General features: G+C 48.2%; 1 protein-coding gene across 1 annotated transcript; it reads right to left on the bottom strand.

Annotated features, from left to right (window-relative positions):
* Window positions 1–442: 442 nt before the first annotated feature.
* Window positions 443–21,413, bottom strand: LOC144951616 (intracellular phospholipase A2-like). Its single transcript, XM_078881899.1, has 16 exons — window positions 21,235–21,413; window positions 20,552–20,734; window positions 19,523–19,753; window positions 18,287–18,467; window positions 16,990–17,178; window positions 14,779–14,844; window positions 14,347–14,455; window positions 13,087–13,164; window positions 11,608–11,653; window positions 8,623–8,840; window positions 8,256–8,403; window positions 6,345–6,454; window positions 5,558–5,736; window positions 4,309–4,464; window positions 2,290–2,363; window positions 443–1,012 (listed from the first exon to the last, which is right to left on the bottom strand). The coding sequence occupies exons 2-16, from the start codon at window positions 20,722–20,724 to the stop codon at window positions 844–846; spliced, it is 2,127 nt and encodes a 708-aa protein (XP_078738025.1). The 5' UTR covers window positions 20,725–20,734; window positions 21,235–21,413; the 3' UTR covers window positions 443–843.
* Window positions 21,414–22,081: the final 668 nt, after the last annotated feature.

Consider the following 22,081-nt stretch of genomic DNA (forward strand, 5'->3'; position numbering starts at 1 on the left):
AGACAGTATTCAATGTGCACAGATTCAGCACTTTAATTTAAAGCATTTATATTGATAATCACAATTGGAATATGGCAATCAAAATAAGGAAAACATTTCGGCATTTAATTCTAAATCCATGATCACGGCTGCTGGCTAAACTTCAGCATAACCACATTGGCCTCCGTGCGTCGGAACGGCCATGGCAAAGCAAACGATAATGCTATTTGTTAAGATTATAACTATATAAACACATTCCTACGGAGGGAGCTGGTAGGAACGTTGGGTTGCTCGGTCAATGGCCAGGGTCAACGGCGGCGTGGTGTATTCCGCAAATATGCCCGACTGTGAGGGCGGGCACAAGCCGGCGTGAGTAGGTTAAACGTTGAGTTTTATAAGGGCACCACGGGGTGACCAGCCCCTCCCCACCCAGCCCCACCCCTCCCACCCGCGGAATGTTTATGGTCAATACCAGTTACAGTTACATTGTGGGGGTTTTTAACCATGGGAGGAAACGAAAGAACCCAGTGGGGAAAACCCATGCAGAAGAGAGAGAGGGAACACACAAAATCCACGCAGAAAGATGCCTGAATTGGGAATCGAACCCAGGCCCTTCTTCCTGTGAGGCACGAGCATCACCACTGCGCTGCCGACACCAAACCTGCCTCCCAATATAAATCATGAAATTGATCTTGTGACTTAAAACATAATTGAGCTATCGTGTATTCATGGCTGAACGTAGTTTATTATTAGCGCTGGGAGGCGACTATCAAACGTAATCAGGATTCCCGCCATGACGTTTAACAGTGGCGGATGGCGCAAGGTTAGTGAACGTGCTTAGCCTTACTGGTAGCTGCCGCTTGATTATGCAGCAAAGCCAGTCGTCACGTCGGAGGGTGACAATAGCTTCGCGATGTGTGACATGTTATCCAAATCACTGAGTATATAGTCATCCACTTCCTTTATGAGTTGGAGCAACTTTGTGTTGTCCGTCTCATCAATCTTGACAAGGTCTTCGAACTCGGGGTTCTTCCTGCAACGGAACACAAACAAGTTTAGCGGCGCTGTTCACCTTCAAGCGGTGATTCTCAAACTTGTCTTGGCCTGAGGGCCACTCGGCCGATGCAAACGTTTCCGTGGACCACCACCCAGCCACCCAACGCTGGTGACAAACCGCATTTCACTTCTCTATCTAAATACCAGTAATACAAAATGATTCATATTACCGGAACATACAAAAACAAAGAAAACGCAGCTATAAGGGTTTTTTTAGGGGGAGGGGCATTCAGATCTTAGGATTAGAATGCTTTAATAGGGGTAGTTTACCGAACTTAATTATTTTATTAAATATTACTAAATATTAATGTCTGAAACAAATGGTGTAAACATTGTCAATATTTCCTGATCGACCTGCGTTTGCATCACAGCCGCGCGGACCACCTAGAGGACCGTCGCGGACCACTGCTGGTTCCACGGACCACACTTTGAGAACCACCGCCTTGAATACATTTCACAAGAGGCAGCAGTTACAGAAAACGCCAGACGCACTCTAATCTGAAACTGCAGTGGCGACGGTTGTTTTTCTGAATGCAAACATGTATTATACCTCCTGATTACACCAGCCCACAGGGGATTATTGTGTCCGTCGTGCAGGGAGGGGCTGGGTGGGGAGGGAGGGCTGGGTTGGGAGGGGAAGGTGGGGAGGGGCTGGGTGGAGAGGGTGGGGCTGGGTGGGGAGGGGCTGGGTGGGGAGGGGCTGGGTGGGGGCTGGGTGGGGAGGGGCTGGTCACCCCGTGGTGCCCTTAAAAACTCAACGTTTAACCTACTCACGCCGGCTTGTGCCCGCCCTCACAGTCGGGCATATTTGCAGAATACACCACGCCGCCGTTGACCCTGGCCATTGACCGAGCAACCCAACGTTCCTACCAGCTCCCTCTGCAGGAATGTGTTCAGTGCGCTTGTTGACTCGGCAATGCCCAAGTCTCACGATTTTTTTCAGGAGGGTCCAGACAAGTTGTCAGTCAAGGGGGCTACATTGCTGCTGTGTATAACCCCAATTGAATTATTTACATGTATTTGTGTTGGGTTTTTTTAGCTGTGGGGAGGAAAGTGGAAAACACCGAGGATACTCGTGCAGAACAAATGGAGAAAAAACACAAAATCTACACAGAAAGGCACCCAAAGTCTGAAATCGAACCCAGGCCCCTTCTCAATGCGAGGCGCGAGCGTTGTCACAACTACTCCGCTGCCATGCGTGTGCGTGGTTTGTATTCCGTGTTATTGTCCCCATTAGATCAACAAGAATCTCACCTGAAGAAAGGCACGTTGATGCTGTGGCACCATCCCTTAGCGGCCTTCAGCTGATGTGCCTCAGTGATGGTCATCTATACCCAAAGACAAAGACGCCCCGTATAGCCTCAACAAACACATCATTGCTTTGCTCTTGAGAGCCACAGTGGGTAATTATTATAAATATTATTATTTCGCATGTGTACCCAGGAAAGCCTCACAAAATACCACTACAATAATTAGCCATGTGCAGTGAACGCTCTTTATCCGCGAGTGCAACGTTCTTGAAAACGCTCGCAAATTCAGAATTCGCGAATGCAGAAACCTTGTTCCAAAAGGAAAAATGGGGTTATGTTCCTGGTACGAGTGAACATCAGGGGGTAAATGGTAAAAGTTCTATAACAATGACTACAATAAATAGTCTTACCTATCAATGTAATTTTTTGTCTGTCTGTGCACGCCTATCCTTGTAACGCTTTTACTGACAAACTGTTGGGTGTGTGTTTCAACAAGTACACAGATACAACACACTAAGCTCCCGGACGAAAAATCGCTATTTGTTTTTTCCCTTGGTCCAATGTAGACTAAGAAACTCACATATTCTTAGGTTTTTTCGGTAAAGTCACGTATGTAAAACATCAAAATTAATGAAAATAAAATAAAATAAAACAAAAATCACGACGTTTGCCTCCGAAACGTCGTGATTTTTGTTTTATTTTATTTTATTTTCATTAATTTTTATGTTTTACCTACGTGACTTTACCGAAAAAACCTAAGAATATGATTCCTTGCAGTCACGAAAGCTTCAAATCTAGAATGAAGAAACTCACACTTTTTCAACGGTTTTACTTAACTTGATTCCTATGTTTGTAAATGCTACTATAGAGTCAGTAAATACTACTGTAGAGTCAGTGGATACTAATATAGAGTCAGTAGGTACTACTGTAGTGCTAGATACTACTTTAGAGTCTGTAGTTACTACTCTAGTCAGTAGATACTATTATAATAGTGACTACTATAGGGTCAGGAGATACTACTATAGGCAGTAGATACTAATATAGACTGTCAAAGACGTTTTTCAAATATGTTTTCAGGCTGGTTATGATCAGGCTATGTCTCGGCATATCTGCATGTGCAGGCCTTTTCTGGATTTCCGTGGCTTCACGCAATGTGACGCATTGGCTGCTCGTTGCAGAGGGTAGTGGTTTGAATCAGACAGGCAGCCCTGGTTTCTACTGCGGTGTGTGTACTAGCACGTAATATACTTTCCGCCTGCCTTCACAGTGAATCTTGTAAATCCGTGCTGTCATTCTCAATGCAGAACGAGTATGCCATTGTGTGCTGGCATAATTATTCAATTTTCCCAACTCAAGAATTGCACCGCAATTAATCAACTACGATCACAACAAACAGCAGCACCACCCCTAACATGAAACTACTGCAGACTGTGTCTGCTCAACACAGCGGTGCCTTCCTTGGCGATGATCGCCCTGCCCTTGAGGAGTGATGGCGGCCAGTACCAATACCGTTGTTAATATTATTTTTGTTGTCTCTCCTCCGCACCTCCGATTAGCGCAATTGGCTACGTATGGTGCGAAAGAAGTTCAACATACGTATATCCCGTTCCATTGACGTTAGATGATGTTAGTCATCGAAACGGGGAAAAAAAACTTCTTTCTTACGATTCAATTACAATTATGTACATTTACGTCATCGGAAAGGAATCATTTCTGAACAGAATCAAATCGATTCTGAACGGAATCAGAAGTAAAATTCCAGCTATCATGGAGTGCAGTCGTGTCGAAACAGTTCTCTGCGGTGAGTACAATGTATTGGGAAAACAGCGGCGCTACGCCTCTCTAAATCAAATAAACGCTGAACCGCTTGCACTTTCCGAGATTCAGCGGTGAACGGGACACCCGCCCTGCAAATTGCAGACGTCTCAGAACGGGAAAGGATTAAAGTGCACCTTGCCACACATTGCAATGCGCCCGTCGGCAGCGGAGTATATTGTGTGAGCTGCTCGGGGGTTATACTTACGACAGACATGACACAGTTGAACACTTTGACAAGCATACTTGGAAAGAACAATTCCCCCAAGCAGGTCGGGAATGGGGGCCCGACCTCCACCGTGGGCTTTTTCCCAGTGCCGAGCGACAGCACCACCTTCAGCGAGGGTTTGTCCAGACCTGGTTCCTGGAACGTCACGGGGAAAACCAGCGGTCGTGAACACAGCGTCGTGGGCACCACAATGCCGAAATGTTAACTACCTTGCCTGGTATACAGGAGGTCGTGGGTTCAATCCCGACCCTGACACCTATATATTTGGAGTTTGCATGTTCTCACCGTGGTCGCATAGATTTTTCTCCGGGTCGTCCACATTTTGGCTGCTATAAATTTCCACGTGATAAGCCACTTCGTTCAGCTATAATTTGTGATAGCTAAGTCGCTTCTGAAAAAGCGCTATGAAGCTCAGTGGGCCTTACCTGGTAAAATAAAAAATAGTTTAGTTTAGTTTGCAAGACCCTCAAACATGTCGGTGTCGAGGAACATCGCCCCCTACTGGAAAAACGTGGCAGGACCTTCCTTAAAAAGGCCTTGAGACGGTGAGGCTTTTCTGGGTGAACAAGTGTGATAAAAATGTACTATCATAAGTGGGTGGGATTGCCAGTAGGGGGCGATGTTGCTACTGCTGTGTGTAATTCCCATTTCAGTAATGTACAGATAACTTTTCAGCATTTGAATATAGTTTTAGCCAATACCAGTTACAATTTGTCCGTTATTGTATCGCTATGGGAGGGAAACGGTGAACAGGGGGGGGAGAAAATACAAACTCCATACACAGGAAGGCTCCGGAGTCAGAAATCAAGCAACCCATGCCCCTTCTGGCTGCTTGACGCGAGTGTCACCACTAGGCTCCGATCCTGTATCCCCCCCCCCTTGGGCAGCCTAATGCTTTGGTACGTTAACGAGGAGTCTGGCACGTCAATAGCTCTGGCAGAAGTGGCACCACGGTGGCGAGGACGTGCGTTCGGTCCCGACTCTGATACCTGTATATTTGGAGTTTATGCGTTCTCCCCGTGATCACGTGGATATTTATCTGGGTGCTCCGGTTTTTCACTCCACATTTTAAATCAACGTGCTTTTAGAGTATTTGGCTGCGATACACTTGCTCGCGATAAGCCACTTCTTTGAGCTATAATATGTGGCCAAGTTGCTTCTGAAAAAGAGCTTACAGCTGAGTGGGCTTTAACCTAGTAAAATAAAACAGTTTAGTTTTAGGCCTTGCCTTGGACTTCAAGCCTCTGCTGTGGTGGTAGACCTCTGCCAGCATGGTCATGGTGGGGTTGTTGGCCAGGAGGCCCCCGTCCACCAGGTCGTAGATTGGCGAGAATAAGAATGGTGCCGAGCAGGTCCACGTGGCCGCCTGCCACGCGAGAAGGTCCGACATGCGACGGTAGATGGGATCTGCATGTACAACGAGAAAGACCATCACAACAGCGCGAGTTCTAGGGTGCCCCTCCGGCGAGGGTTCCAGCAACTCCTCACACTGCTCGCTCTACTGGCCCAATTGTGCTGATGAGACACTAAAATGTTGAAACCAGTTCGGAGTGTGGTCGTGTTAAACCACTGCTTCTAATACAGAGTAGCCCATAAGTCTGGAATCATAGGTAAAAGCCAGAACACCCCGTAGCCCCCTCCTGCTTTTGGGCTGGGGAACGTAGCGACCCCCATGCCGGTATGCGGCACTGCCCCTGGTGGGCCCTGTCTGCTACTGCAGGTAAGTGCAGCCCATTTACAGCGCTACACTTCCAAAGACGAGCCAGCAAGTGAGTGGGCGGCTTCACCTGTGGCTCGGCTCAGGCTCTGCTCATGGAAATCCTGAGCACGGCTTGAGTCGACCTGAATTGAGAGCGGTGGGTTTGAGCTGGCTTACTTGAGCCAGAGCCAGGCATAAGCCGACCCAATATTAATAATACAGGATTCTTAGCGATGATTACATGTTATGTAACTGATTAATATACAGATGTTAAGAATTGTGAATCTGAATGCAGAGCTGCGTGGTGTTCCGTCACCTGGAAGACCGGGGGAGTCTCCGCACATCTCTGCATCAGGATGTTTGTAGTTCGTGAACAACATCAGGTCCACCGGCAAAATATCCACCTTGGTGGACGTCACCATCACCCTGTCACGCGGAGAGCCATGTGCGACTGTGAGACACTCATGGGACTTGAGCTATCATCTATAGAAATGCTAAGTATGGCCATCTCTCGCTTAGACACCTCATAGCTTTTGGCTGTGCAGGTTTCTAAACTACACGAAACTCTATTTAACTATTTTATGTGACCAGGCAAGGCCCACTGAGCTGTGTAGCTCTTTTTCAGAAGCGACCTCACTACAAATGACAGCTCAACGAAGTGGCTTATTAAGTGGAAATGTATTGCAGCCAAATACTCGAAACGTATGTTTTTTTATCTGAAGGAAAACCCGGAGGACTCGGAGAAAAATCCACATGACCACAGGGAGAACATGCAAACTCCAAATATACAGGCATCGGTCTCGGGATCGAACCACGACATTTTGTATACCAGACGAGGTAGTTAACATCTCACCACTGCAGCGCCCGCCCAGGTTCACTCAGCAGTGTCTGGGATGGATTGAATGCAGCAACTCGACACGGAGTAAGTTAGGTCACACGATCTGACCAAATGTGTGTCGTTAAGAGCCCTCCACCACCCTACGCAGCCCAAAACAAATGTAATTGTAACGCGGTGTATGAGTGTTTGAAGTACTGTGTGTGTGTATTTGGCATTCGTGCAAGTGTCTCAGAAGAACACTACACGCTGGGGTAACCAATGCTTTAGTGCCGTGTAGCGGCCTTTGCGAGGCACTCCCCCCCCCCCATCCCTTTCAACAGGTGTGCCTTGGTAAAGTGATTCCTGAGGATGTTCATTTTAAACGTACAGGTTGGGTACATGGTCGTGATCATATATTAGTTTTTCAGTTTTCAGGCAGGGAGATAGCCCGGGATAAATATTATTCACAGGTGTTTTCAGAATCATTCAAGCAGAGAGAGAGTCCTGGAGCTGAGATTTGAAGTAGATTGTTTGATATAGGAATTATATTAACAGGTTCAGTGTTTCAGGCTGGGTGATACAGGCATTGTATCGACAGATTCAGTGTTTCAAGCAGTGCGTTTGAAATAGTAAATGTTCATAAATAGGTTCTGGTGTTTCAGGAAGTAGAGTATTTCGGCCAATCTCAGCCATCATGGTGTCTGGGTTGGTGATCGTGTCCTGCATTTGCCATCCGCTTTCAAGGAGGGAGCGTTTGCTGTTGATGAACCTCCCATGCCTACACATTTCTGCAACTTGTGAGCTATGGGCGTTCGTCGTCTGCAGTACCGCAGAGTACGGAGGCTGGGAGTCTGAGGCTGCATGCTGCTCCTGAGTCTGGCTCAGGGGGCTGCAAGCTGCTCACTGCATCAGAGCCCAGGAGTCTTGAGGCTGTAAGCTGCTCTGGCATGAGGCTGCAAGACTACCAGAGTCAATACTTTATTGCGTGGTTGGATAACTTTCGGGGTGATGCGAGCTGGTTGATTGTTTTGTGATTGACGAGAAACCTGCAGGAAAGAGAGAGAATTCATATAGTTTTGCTATTCTTGCGTTGAGGGAGCACAGACTACAGTGGCTCTATTACCATGGTCGATAGTTTGGGCTGAATGGCCACAATCGCACTACTGTGGTTTGTGTCATTAAATTTTCCATTTATGATGCGGTTGATGGTTACACCACCAGTGTCTTCGAGGAGCAATGTAAAAGCCAGGAGGTGGTGCGATATTTGAGTCTCGAATTAGGTCTAGATTTGAAGCTTTCGTGACTGCAAGGATTCATACTCTTAGGTTTTTTCGGTAAAGTCACGTAGGGATCTCGAATTAGGTGTTTATGATGACGCGTAATGCGTGAGGTTAGTTGAGATGCTGATACCTTGGGTGTGTGATGGATCCAAGATTAACGTTCTTAAATATAAATTTCATGGCCTCTTTCAGCTTTATGGTGGAATGTGGCTTGGCTCCTCGGAACACTTTGTCCTTCAATTGGAAGTACGTCTCTATTATTTTCGGTGGTTGAAATCCTGAAACAAACCAAGCAACGTTATAAAAAAACAAAAAGCACTTTCCAAGGGCAAGTTTTCCTTGTAAACCAGAGAATCCTTTTAAGAAGGGGATCTCAGAGGTAGCTCTGATATTAGGTTCCGTGGGCCGTTCTCTAATAACACGGTGTAACACACTGCTCTGCTAGAGTTTGATGATGGTGGTGATGATGATGATGATAAGGGAAGACGAGGACTTACCAAGGCCTATGCCGATTGCCAGGATGCCGCCCGTGCTGGTGCCAGCCACCCAGTCAAAGAGCTCAGCCAAGCTCCGCTGATTGTTCTTTCGCCAGAGGAAATCAAGGATGCGAGCGAGCACCAGGCCCCGAATGCCACCGCCGTCCATGCAGAGCACGCGGCCTCCCCCACCGAGCACAGGTGCCGCGCCACCACCTTCACCACTGCCACCCGTGACGCTGCAACGAGTGCACAGAGATAATCACCGAGTCACCACGAGGGTCGGGGTAACTTTTATTTTACCAGGTAAAACCCACTGAGCTATATAGCTGTTTTTCAGAAGCGACCTGGCCACAAATGATAGCCCAACAAAGTTGCTTATCACGTGGGAATTTACAGCAGCCAAATAATCTCAATGCATGTTTCTAAATTTGGAACATGGTGAACATGCAACCTCCAAATATGCAGGCATCAGGGTCGGCATCGAACCCACGACCTCCTTCATACCAGGCGAGGTAGTTAACATCTCGCCACTGGCACTCCATAATTTGGCTTGCATGGCCACAATCGAACTACTGTGGCTTGTATTTAATTTTCAATTGTCTGCAGCGCATCCCCTGCATTGATGTACAATTAATTATAGTTTATTGTTTATATATCCATAATACAAGTATTTTGTGGGGTTAGATCGCATAAACATATAAATGTCGTTAAACCCGCCAACACCCAACACATCCAATTCGCAAGGTTTGTCACGTAAACAAAACATGCCAATTTGTTACTAGTGTAGCGAGTCATTCAGAGACACTATTTAGGAGGCAACAACGTTTATTCTACACTTTACGCAACGCCGTTAGACGCTGCACTAAATACACCTGTCGTGACGTCATGGGTGTCACTATGGCACCTGCTACTGTCGCAGGAGTGGAAACGCACTTCGGGAGTCCTCTCTGCCACCAGACCATAGGTTGACATGGAAGCTGGCCATAGGGAGCATGGTTCTGGTGGTGGTTGGAGGAGAGCAAGTGAGGGGCGTGCTACTCCGTGTGAACTCCAGAAGGCACGTGACCGAGACAGGGTAGCAAGGGGGGCGAAGGGGGCTCAAGGGACACGTGACGGAGAGCCAAGAGCCTTCTGGCATCACTTGGCAGTAGAACCAGTGTACGTTTAGTGAGTTACCTTGTTGGGGAGTTGTTAAATACACGTGTTGCCTCCAACTCCAGTGTATGCCTCCGTCCATCACACTACATACCTATTCTCACTCTTGTTATGCATAGGACCACAATACACCTATTTCTCTTGCATACAGGATAACTATAATCGGGCCAGAGAAGCCAACGTGCTGCCTGACCCACGATGTCGAAGACATAGCACTTAGGTTCCACTTCACTTGCAGACAGCCCGGATCTGTGATCGGGGCTTCCCTTTTATCTCTCTCGGCTCGGCCTGGCTCCACCTTCGGCCGCGCCGTTCGTCCAGAATATTCCCGACGGTTCCAGGCTACACCACACCTGTTCCCTCTCTGGCTCCGCCCTTAACCACGCCTCTTTCGGGAACTCTCTAGACGTTCTCAGCTACTCCCCGTGTGCCCCCTCGTTCACCTTTGGCCCACATTACTCACCCAGGCCCATCACGTGTCGGAGTGACTCGTCCACACATGGCCACTACCACCAGCCGCCCCCCACCACACTCTCCCGGTGGCCCACTCTGTGGTGATTCCATGCGGCGCTGGTGGAGGCTGCAATCCCCTACTCTGTCGGTAGGACTCATCAGGCTTTCTCTGGCTAGCACCCAGTACCATGCCCCTAGTGGCCCACTGAGTGGTACTGCATGGTGTGTTAGCCTCTGCGCCTGTTTCAACGGCACTTGGCGCTACACGCTGTAGTGATCCATTTAACATCAATAAACTAATACAGCACACCGGTGTGTTGGAGATCCAAGCCACAACATTTACAATCTGAGTGACGTTTCACCAGTAATTACAACTAGCTTCATCAGGCGACAGCCAGATCACAAATATGGCTGTATCGTGTGGTGGCGGGTTTAATGACACATTTATATATTTACGCGATCTAACCCATAACCTGTTATGGATGATTCTAGATTTGAAGCTTTCGTGACTGCAAGGATTCATATTCTTAGGTTTTGTCGGTAAAGTCACGTAGGTAAAACATTAAAATTTATCAAAGTAAAATAAAAATCCCGACGTTTCGGAGGCAACACAAGCTTCCGTCTTCAGGTGGAATGGATGATATTGGTCGCAAAAGCATAAGTGTTAAACTATATATACATCATCATGACTAGTGGTTGTCCCGTCTTTGCCCAATTCTGGCCTGGCTCAAAAACTCAATGCACAAACGAGGTGACGTGCAGTTGGCTGAATGGTTCCCAGTTTTCCGGTTATCCTCGCAGGAGCGGCTTTTGGCTAGCCATTGAACAAAGATGGATCACCGCATCATGCACTTTCGCATGCGCTTCTGCGGCCATCTGGAACGCTCTTCATTACGATATTAGGAAGCAACTCGAGCTTTGCACTTTTAAATCTCGATAGAACACAAATTTATTTTAGAACTGCTTTTTGTATTTAGTTTGTCTTTCCCCCACACCTCTGATTAACGTGGTTGGCTTCGTACAGTGCAAGAGGTTCAACACATACATAACCGTTTGTCATTTAACAATCCGAGTCGATACAACCACAGTGGTCGCCACAGCTCCGTGTGAGGCTACTGCTTCACAATGATACGACATCACGATTGAGCGCGGCCCTTTATCTAAATCCACTGCTGGATGATGAGGGCTGTCATCCCAAGCCGTGTCCAAAGCCGGTAGGAATTTTGTAACGAGGACAGGAGGGGGAGACTTGCGATTGCGTGAGGATGTGCCAATCTATTCTTGGCCCTTGATCGGCTGGGCTCAGAGGAGGCGATTGCAATCAATAAAAGCAGTGTCACAAACTATTTCAGTAAACAGAGCAGATTTTAAAAGGACAAGATCCCAACAAAATACCTTTTTTTGCCATCTTCATCTGCAGCAGCACTGGGGTCATTGAGTCCTGGTCCAGAGTAACAGAAATAAACAGTAATGTGGTCTGTGCTGTGGGTTCTCTCTGTCTGCTGTGTGCAGTAGTAGCATCATCATCAATGCGAGCTGTCTGATGCCACCGTCCGTAGTTCGAGCGTCAAACACGGTCTGGATTCACTCAGCATCGATGGTGGAAATGTGCATGGAACTCACTTCTCATGTTTTGCAGAGGGGTCAAATACTTATTTCCCTCATTAAAATGCAAATCAATTTATAACATTTTTGACATGCGTTTTTGTGGATTTTGTTGTTGTTATTCTGTCTCTCACTGAACAAATAAACCTACCATTAAAATTATAGACTGTTAATTTCTTTGTCAGTGGGCAAACGTACAAAATCAGCAGGGGATCAAATACTTTTTTCCTTCACTGTACATGTCAAACCAATACTGTTTACCCCGTGTTCTTGTACAGTGAAATTGAGTTTTCAGGTCCATACGGCATACAGCCGTTACAATATGGGCAACAAATATATATTTGTGTTTCTCCCTTGTGATGGGACTTTATAGGATGAACGTTGACATTTATAAGGGCACGGGGTGACCAATAAGGTCTGAATTGGTCTGCAATAAGATAGGCACTGATAAGGGGTTGATAGGTATGTAATAATGTATAACTTACTTGAATGTCAATCGCCTGACAGAAACTCTGTAATGTTAATTGACTGTTGATTCGTTTTTGGTGGCAATGAAGATATGCACGAATTGATTGGTCCACACCCGAGACAGCTTTCCTTAGAGCCTAGTCTCACATGGCGTCATCTGGTCCAACACCATGTGAGACTAGGCTCTAAGGAAAGCTGTCTCGGGTGTGGACCAATCAAATTCAAGGACAGTGCATACATTATCAGAGTTATGTTTTTTGTTTGCATTACGACTGCAGTTATTGTGGTCTGTGCAAACATGACTCCTTGTAAAGAAGTGGCTTAAGTTCTGTCGCTGTCTGGAACGCTCTTCCGACATTAGGAAGCTACTAGAGCTATGCACTTTTAAATCTTCTAGCTTGAAAACGAATTTCTTTAGAACTGCTTTTGGTGTTTAGTTTGTCGTTCCCCCCCCCCCCCCCAGTACCTCCAATTAACACGGTCGGCTTTGTACGGCGCGAAAGAAGTTCAACATATATACATTACGCATACTCTTTGGTTCTTTCGGTAAAGTCACGCAGTTAGAAATAATGCGATCGAAACGTCGTGATTTATGTCTAACTACGTGACTTTACCGGAAGAACCTAAGAGAATGGATTCCTGCAGTCACGAGCGCTTCAAATCAGGATACATTATGCAGTTGTTAGTTCCGAAGATCATGGCTCTGGCCGTGCCGGGTGGAGCGGAGGGTGCATGACACAACATCTTACACATGTTGAAATTCATATCACCTTCATGAATAAATCAGGCGGCGACTCACACCTGAGACTGGAGTTGGAGCTGATGCTCGTGCGTAGGCCTCCCCGTGTCGCAGCAGAGACAACACCTGGTCCTTCACGCCTGCACAACGACAACAAACATCGTCACAAGGCGGCCGTCCAGTGGTGACAACACTCCTGCCTCATAATAAAGGTTTTTGGGTTAGATCGCGTTATTCATAAATGTGTCGTAACCCTCCACCACCCGACACGGCCAAACAGTAAAAAATGTGTCACGTTTACAAAGGACAAATAGTTCACAACTTTAGCCCACCGGTGTGTTGATGAGTGAATCAACATCATTTAAAATTTGAGTAGTACGACGTTTCTCTGGTAATTACATCCAGCTTCATCGGGCAATTTGCCAGAATGGTGATGCTCCCCTCTAGCTCCCGGTCTTAAATAGAGCAGCAGCAGGGCGACGTCATCATGTAATTCATTCAGGTGCAGTGATTTGAGGTGGAGAGGGGGAGGGTATTGTAATTATGGATGTTGAACTTATTTCGCACTGTACGTAGGCAACCGCGATAATCAGAGGTGCCGACAAAGGGCAACAAACTAAACACAAAAATCACTTCTAAAGAAATCATTTTCCATCTAGATTTAAAAGTGCATAGATCCAGTGGCTTCCTAATATATCTTAAAGCGCGTGATGCAGTGGCCATCTTTCTTTTGATGACTAGACAAAACCGCTGCTGCGAGGGATTACCAGAATTCGCGTGATGGTTTATGCTCCTTGACAAGGTCTGCAAGATTGTGGTTCATTTGTGGCAAGCACTTTGTGTGTCATAAGTGCGACCTAATAAAGTATTTGTTCGCCTCACAGCATTAATGTGCATGGGTTCGATTCCCAAATCGGGCGCCTTTTCTCTGGGTGGAGTTTATACTTTCTCTCCATTAGTTCATACAAAACATACAATTTAACTCGTGTTGAGGCTATTTCGTCTCCAACAACAGCGAACGGCAGAGGAGCGACGCTCACAAAAACGAGCAGAGCGCCGGGCGGATAAAATTCAGCAAGTTGGCACAGCAAGTGGCACAGCTGGTGAATCTGCCAGTCATCTGTCAGTCAACCGATGGCACCGGGGTCTATCCCGTGACCACCTGTGCTAGCGAACCTTCGACACTTTACACGGCCTCAAAGTGCACCTAGCTTGGCACAAGCACCATGGTGACATCACTGCGAATTAGTGGTGTATGGCGGCTGTTGTAGTTGTTTATGCGGTGCGCGTGCGGTGAAGCGAGCCGTGTCCCGGCCTCTCACCCCCGGCGTGCACGTCTGCGGCAAGGTCCCACACCGAATGTCCATCTTTATTCTCCACCGTCAGGTCAGCCCGAAACAACACCAGGGCCTTCACCACGGTGCACAGATTCTGAAAGCGCAGAGCAACACACCCCGCACAGCAACAACTGTCAGGGCAAGCGCTGTTAGCGAGTGCCTATGAAGGCCGGCACGGCACACGAAGGGGTGGGTGGCCAACACTACGCCCGGCTGCATTTGTCTCCCGGGTGGCAATGTTCACACACCGCCCAGGTACTCACCTGCACGCACCTGGCTTTTCACGCGCGAGAGGCATCCACTAGTGCCGTCTCACAGACGAGAGCACGCGGACTTCGCCTGCACTCACCTGGCGGCTCTTGCATGAGAGGCGTCCGCTGGAGCCGTATGCCAGAGACACGCAGACGTGGATCTCACCTGTACATGCTCACCCTCACCGACGCCGCTTGAGCTGCAGCTGTCACGCATGCTTTGCACGATCCTCTGCAAAGACATGGAGCATCATCGCACAAAATATCTCTATAGCTTTAAACAGACTGTTACACGCAAATTATTACACACAACAACAATAACTATTCTCAGGTTTTTTCGGTAAAGTCACGTAGGTAAAACATTAAAAGTAATGAAAGTAAAATAAAACAAAACAAAAATAAAAATAAAATTCACGACGTTTCGGAGGCAACACAAGTCTCCGTCATCAGGTGGGACCGTCACAGCCAGATTAGCTGCATCAAGTGAAGCAATGATTCAAAATGTAATCCCTTATAAGCAAGTTGAAGGGGGGGAGGAGAGGGGGGGGGGAGTTCATCAGAATGTGGTAGCCAATGAATGGAACGCATCGGGAGGGAGGGGGTGGGAGGGGGGAGGGAGCCAACAAAACATTTGGCGACGGCTTGGACGCGGCTGCTGCGCACGCCAACACAATGGGCAGAAAGGGGGGAGGGGAGGTCTGATACACATGATAGAACAAAGGAACGAAAATGCCCATGTTTATACCAATGCAGGTTATTTTACTTTCATTACTTTTAATGTTTTACCTACGTGACTTTACCGAAAAAACCTGAGAATATGAATCATTGCAGTCACGAAAGCTTCAAATCTAGAACAACAATAACTGCCATTCACCAATAAGTGGCGATGACGTCACTACGGCGCTTGTGTCGGGCGATGTGCACTTTAAGGCCACATGAAGTGATGAATGCCATGGGTTGACTGTCGTTTTCTCTCAACCAACCGGAACACCTCATCCTTCAGCCAGGGTCTTTAGGGAAGTCTGCAATGCATACCCAATGCAGCCGTTGCAACTGCATGAGCCACAGTCCTGAACCTCACCCATTTCCCCTCGGCATCAGGAGGCGGGGGGACGATGCCAACCCCAGCTGCAATTTTAAGTGGTGTCAGCTCGCCTGTTATTAATCACACGTATTATTGTGCACTGTTAACAGCTACGAGTAGCCAGGTTCGTTTTATTTTTTTACACAAGGGAATGCAATTGTGACCAGGGAAACGACCCCGAGCCCCACGTACACTGTAGAGTACGGGGTACTCCTCCAATTGAGATTTTGGTGGATCCCGTACTGAGGAATTGAGCCGTGGTGTTGTGATGTGGAGGGTGTGTTTGGTCGCTATTGCAGATACACAAATGCCCTTCGGAAGAACAATTTGAAATAAAATTTAGCCATTCCACAAACCTCTGGTGCACAGCTGTTGTGGAGTCGCCCACTTATCCAGAGGACAAAACACAACGAGTAGCACCTACTCATCGTCTCTGAACTTTATTATTTTCATTGTTGACTAGCTTTACTACCCGGCTTTGCCAGAGACTTGGATTCTTGTCTTGGATTAATACACGGCCTACGTGGAGGGTTGTAGGGATGGGATGCGTGACGTCAGCAGGCACACTGCATGACGCTGCCGCATGCGGGTGACATCACAGATGTGACGTCACCCTCACTTGCCGTGCAAAATATATCCATTATTGCGCCCCCCCCCCCCCCCCCAAAAAAAAATATATTTTTATACCCTTTGCATTGTGTACAGTCTGGAAACTACCCACATGCAAAATTTCAAGTTTGTTGCATGTTGGGAAGTATGCTAAACATTTCGAACAGACACACATTCACAAATTTCCCTTTTTTATATATATAGACTATTTAGCCGACCTGTCCTCTTCGTTAGAATTCATGACGGGAGGAGAGAGACAGAGCGGCCTTTGGGTTTGAACGGGGTCCTAGATGGACACCCACTGCACACACACAGACCACCGCGCTCACACACAAACACACAGATACAAGGACTGTTTTCTTGGAATCTCTCTCACTTGATACAGCTATCGTGCTGTGACGGTTCCACCTGAAGACGGAAGCTTGTGTTGCCTCCGAAACGTCGTGATTTTTATTTCATTTTTCTTTTTCTTTTATTAATTTACAAATTTTACCTACGTGACTTTACCGAAAAAACCTAAGAATATGAATCCTTGCAGTCACGAAAGCTTCAAATCTAGAATTAAACACACAGAAGCCACAGTTTTGGTAGTACTCGCCGGGGGGCGGGGCAAGGTGCGCCCCACCCCCCGCTCGTGACGCAACTGGCGGGGGGGAGGGGCCTAGGAGGAGGTGGGTGTCTCACCTTGATGGCCACGTGCAGGGGCGTGTCTCCGTGGGCTCCGTCTCTCGCGTCGAAGTCGGCGCCATTGGCCAGCAGCGCGATCATGGCGGAGAGCGCCCCGGCACGCGCGGCCACGTGCAGCGGCGTGCTGCCGGCGCCATTGCGTGCACCCAGCCTTTCAACGCCGCCCTCCGCCAGGTCGTAGATCAGCTGACGCCGCCGAAGGGGCGAGGCACAAAAGGGCCGTCCATAAATGACGTCACGCGATTTTGGACGATTTTTGACCCCCCCCCCCCCGTCGTCACACGGCGTCACAAAAAGTCAGACCCCCCCCCCCCTCAAATATGACGTCACAAAGCTCTGCCTCCCTCCCCCCAAAAAATATAGAACATGCATCAAATCGCTTTAAACTATTGTCATCGTAGTGCGTATTTAATGTGGCTCTGCACTCTGATGTTGTAAGAGAAAAATTTATTAAAAAGTCGATTTAATTAAGTAGAACGTGTTATCTAGATTTATTTAAAGTTGTGAATTTTGATGTGACGTTACATTTCTCAAACCCCCCCCCCTCGTCACACATCGTCACAAATGTCTGACCCCCCCCCCCCCCTAGGTGCGTGACGTCATTTATGGACGGGCCCAAAGTGTGAGTGTGTGTGCGCGACAAACCTGGCAGAGACCCGAGTTTGATTCCTGCTCACGTCTACCAACACCAGTGACGATTATCTTAACCGGTCCTGGGCCTCCCCGAGGTCGACTCAGCCTCAAATGAGTACCTGGTGCAGTGTATATGTGAACATCACTACTGGGGAAACAGGCGGCCGGGCGTGGTGCTGGACACCCACCCCTTCTTGTCCCGTGCCGGCCTTCATAGGTACTCGCTAACAGCACTTGCCCCAACAGTCTTTGGTGTGTGGGGTGTGTTGCTTTGCGCTTTCAGAATCTGTGCACGGTGGTGAAGGCCCTGGTGTTGTTTTGGGCTGACCTTGCTTTCATAGGTCCTACATGCTAACAGCAATTGCCCCAAAAGTCTTTGAAGGCTTTACAGGGGAAGTTTGTCTTTGCAATCCCAATCGAGTAATTTGTCGGTGATTTTTCATCATTGGGGATGATCTCTAAGCAGCGTCAGAATAGTTAAAAAGTGGTAGAACGATAGGTTCAAAAATTGCACAGCAACATCACCCCCCCCCCCCCCACCGCAAAAACACGTGGCAGCACCCTCCTGAAAAGAGTTTTGAGACTCGCTTTCCAGCCCAAGCAAACAAGCGCAGTAACAACACCCTGGTTGTCAGGCGTCGTTAAGGAGATGCTGCGTTACCATGGCGACGTCGTCGTCGACCTGCGAGGCCATGTAGTGCGCCGCCACGTTCCCCTGCTTGTCCGCCACTTCCGGGCGCGCGCCCAGACCCAGCAGCCCACGCGCGCACGCCACCTGCTTCGCCTCCACAGCCATCATCAGCGGGGTGCGGCCGTTGTCGTTCTCCGGCTCGTCGATGGCTCTTTCGGTAAAGTCACGTAGAAGGGAAGTAATAATAAAAATAAAACATAATAAAATAATTATCACGACGTTTCGGCCACAACGCAAGCAGCCGTCCTCAGGTGTGGCCGACACGTCGTGAGAATTATTTTATTATGTTTTATTTTTATTATTTTATTACTTCCCTTCTACGTGACTTTACCGAAAGAACCAAGAAGATGAATCCCTGCAGTCACGAAAGCTTTACATCGAAAAATCCCCTGTATAGCCTTAACAGACTTCTTGAGGCAAATGCTGTTCAGGAGTAGCACTTTTGAAGGCCCGCGAGGCACACGAGGGGGTGCGTGGCCAGGACTCGCCAGTGGTGATGTTTACACACCGCACCAGGTACTCATTTGAGGCTTGAGTCGGCCTAGGAGAGTCCCAGGACCGGTTCTGATATTAGCCACTGGTGTTGACGGCCGTGAGCAGGAACGGAACTCGAGTCGCTGGGTTCGTAGTGTAGCGTGCTGACCGCTACACAGGCATAAACATGTCACACACTTCGTGGGTGAGGTCACGGGACAGACCCGGGTGTTATGGTTGAGATGACTGTGCCAACTCACGCTAGACTCAAAACAAAGTTCCCTCATAAAGCTTTTAACAGACTTGCAGCAAGTGCTGTTAGCGAGCAACTGGTGAAGTGGCTATGACAATGCCTGGTCACTTTTGCCTCCCCAGGACCTGGTACTTTTTTTGGCTAGGAGTGGCAATTGAACGCGTGCAACTGCCTCCAACTCCCCAGCAGTGTCCTTGACCAGCCTCCTCCACAGAGGCCGATCTTGACATCGCTGGTAATCGTCATCGGCAAGTCCACTCCGCTCCACATCCTCCTGTACCGTATCATTCTATTATTTCTCCAGCCTGTGCCATGCCCATTGAGCCCCCTTTATGGGTCAAACAGGAGCTGCTTGGGCATGTGGTGGCTGGGCATGTGGGCTACGTGACCCAGCCAAATGCAACATTCATCTTTTGGTCATGGATTAAACTCGTATGTGATGGGATGTGGCCTCGCTTCAGCCTCCCCGCCGCACCCACCTGCAGACCTCAGCGTGAGACAGGGCCTGGTGAAGGCCGCAGTAGGCGGCCACGTGAGCCAGCGTCCACTTCGGCCGCTCCTGGAGGCACCGGGCGACGGCCAGGAGCTTGCGTCGTCTCTGCTGGTCGTCGTCGCCGTCGTCCCGCGGGCAACTCGTGAACGGGCGGAGGGACGCGTCCAGCCGTTCCGCCAGTCCGCGCGCCGCGCCCTCGTCACGCTCCGTGAACACTCTGCGACGCCGGGTAGTGGCCGAGGGGAGGTGGGAGGGGGCCCACATGGAAAACAACTTCAAAGATATCCATCGACAATCCACGTTCTGGCATTAAAACACAAACTTGCCGGTGATATTTTATCCGGTGTGTTCTGCACAAACCCTGCCACTCTTCTGTGATCCTGATCTATTTCCTTACTCGCATCTCCCCCCCTATCACTCCCTTATCCGTCTTCTCGTACCGTTATAATTCCCCACTGGCCATTCCTCCTACTGAAGGGCCCGTACCCTCTAGATGTCTTGCTTGTGAAGCTGATGACTCGATCACCTGTTTCATCTGCTCTTGAACCCTCATCTCACCCAATACAGAACCCTCATCTCACTTATTATTGTTACTACCCAGGAAAGCCTCACCAAGTCTCAAGACTTTCTCAGGAGAGTTCTGCCAGGTTTTCTCAGGAGGGGCACAATGTTGCTGCTGTGTGTGAGGTCTAAAATTGGTAAATTGCGGGTAATCTTATAGCATTGGGATGTGGTTTTGGCCAGTACCGTTTACACTGTGGGCTTTTCTTTAGCTATGGGAGGCAACCAGATAGACCCATGCAGAATATGGGGGATAACATACAAACTCAAACATGTAGAAAGGTGGTCCGAGTTGGGAACCGAACCCAGGCCCCTACTTGCTGTGATGCACCAGCGTCACCACTGCACAGCCACCACCATTGCCCTGCCGCCCCACGTGGAAGCGTGGGCCTGAGAGCATCTCCTTTGCGTGAAGCGAGCGACGTGGAACGTGCACGGACCGAGCCGTCCTCACCTCGCCCACCGCTCGGGTTCTTCCGACGCCTTCATCACCCCATGGAAAGTGGGCGACTCTGCCCCAACTTTGTGCAGGGTCACGGCCTCCAGCTTCAGCACGGAGGCTCCCAGATCTTGAGCAGAGAAGAGCTCATACTCCAACGAGATTGTCGTTTTGGGGATGTTGTCCATGGCGTGTCACCTACGGAATGTCACCAATTTATAAGATTTTGTATAGCGTGAGGCCACGTACACAGTGATCTGACCGTTAAGACCCCTTCACCACCCGATGCGGAAAAACAAATGAAATCGTCACGCGGTGTACGGGCGTTAAACACTGTGTCGATTATCATGCTTTATTTTGGTAAACGTTTTAACATAATCACTACAATAAATAATACATTATAAAGAACAATGTGTTTTTATCTTCTTGGTTCTTTCGGTAAAGTCACGTAGAATGGAAATAATAGAATAAAACGAAACGTCGTGAGAATTGTATTTTATTATGTTTTATCTTTATTATTTTTATTATTTCCCTTCTACGTGACTACCGAAAGAACCAAGAAGATGAATCCCTGCAGTCACGAAAGCTTTAAATCGAAATTCAGTACGTTGCAGTGAGTACTCACCACAACCTTCATCACCCTCACTACCACCACCCCGAGTACTCACCACTGACCCTGAGCAAACACATCTACTCACCTCCACCGGTCAAGGGCGTCTAGAGTGCTTCCTCTGTGTGGACGAAGACAGGGCCGATGGTGGCGATCCGCAAAGTAAGTCCGAAAACTTTGTGATCACACGTTTATATTCGTCCAATCCACCAGGAATCCACACGGATGTGGTGGGGAGGAGGGTTTGACTTTTCTCGCCATGGTTAGCAATACACTTCCTCATATCCTCCCACGTTTTCACAATTCACGTGATGTCAGCCTTGCCCTTGAGCTATTATGTGTGGGCAAGCGTTTGGACTGTGGAGTGTAGCCAGTGTGAGCTTACCTTTGATGAATCGCGCGTATCATTGTACGCATTGTTTCGTTTTAGAAGTACTATCAGGAACTAGGAAATTTAGGAGGCATTACATGTTTTATGTAAAATATAAGCATGTTTCTTGTTAAATAATATGTATGTTCAATGTTATTCGATATAAGCTGCTGTTATCATTTACATTTGGGGTGGATTCCGTGATAAGGGACTGAGCTGAGATGTTGTGTGATGTGGAGGGTGATAAGGGTGTGTCATTGTTGCAGATACTAAAATGCCCCTCGGAAAAACACTTTGAAATAACGCTTTGCCGTTTCAAAAACCTCTGGTGCTCCAAAGTTGTGGTGTCACCCACTTCCCCGGTGGACAGAACACAACGCTGAGTATCCACTCATCGTCTCCGACCTTTATTATGTTTTATTGTTGTCTATGTAGCCGACCTGTCCCTTGGTTATAATTCACGGGAGAAGCGGGACAGGGTGGGCTGGCTAAAGGAGTGTGTGAGTCATTATAATCTAGGGTAACAGACTGCACCACAAGCTCTTGTGCAATAAAAAAAAACCCT

This window comes from Lampetra fluviatilis, chromosome 63 (assembly GCF_964198595.1).
Source record: "Lampetra fluviatilis chromosome 63, kcLamFluv1.1, whole genome shotgun sequence".
Lineage (NCBI taxonomy): Eukaryota > Metazoa > Chordata > Hyperoartia > Petromyzontiformes > Petromyzontidae > Lampetra > Lampetra fluviatilis.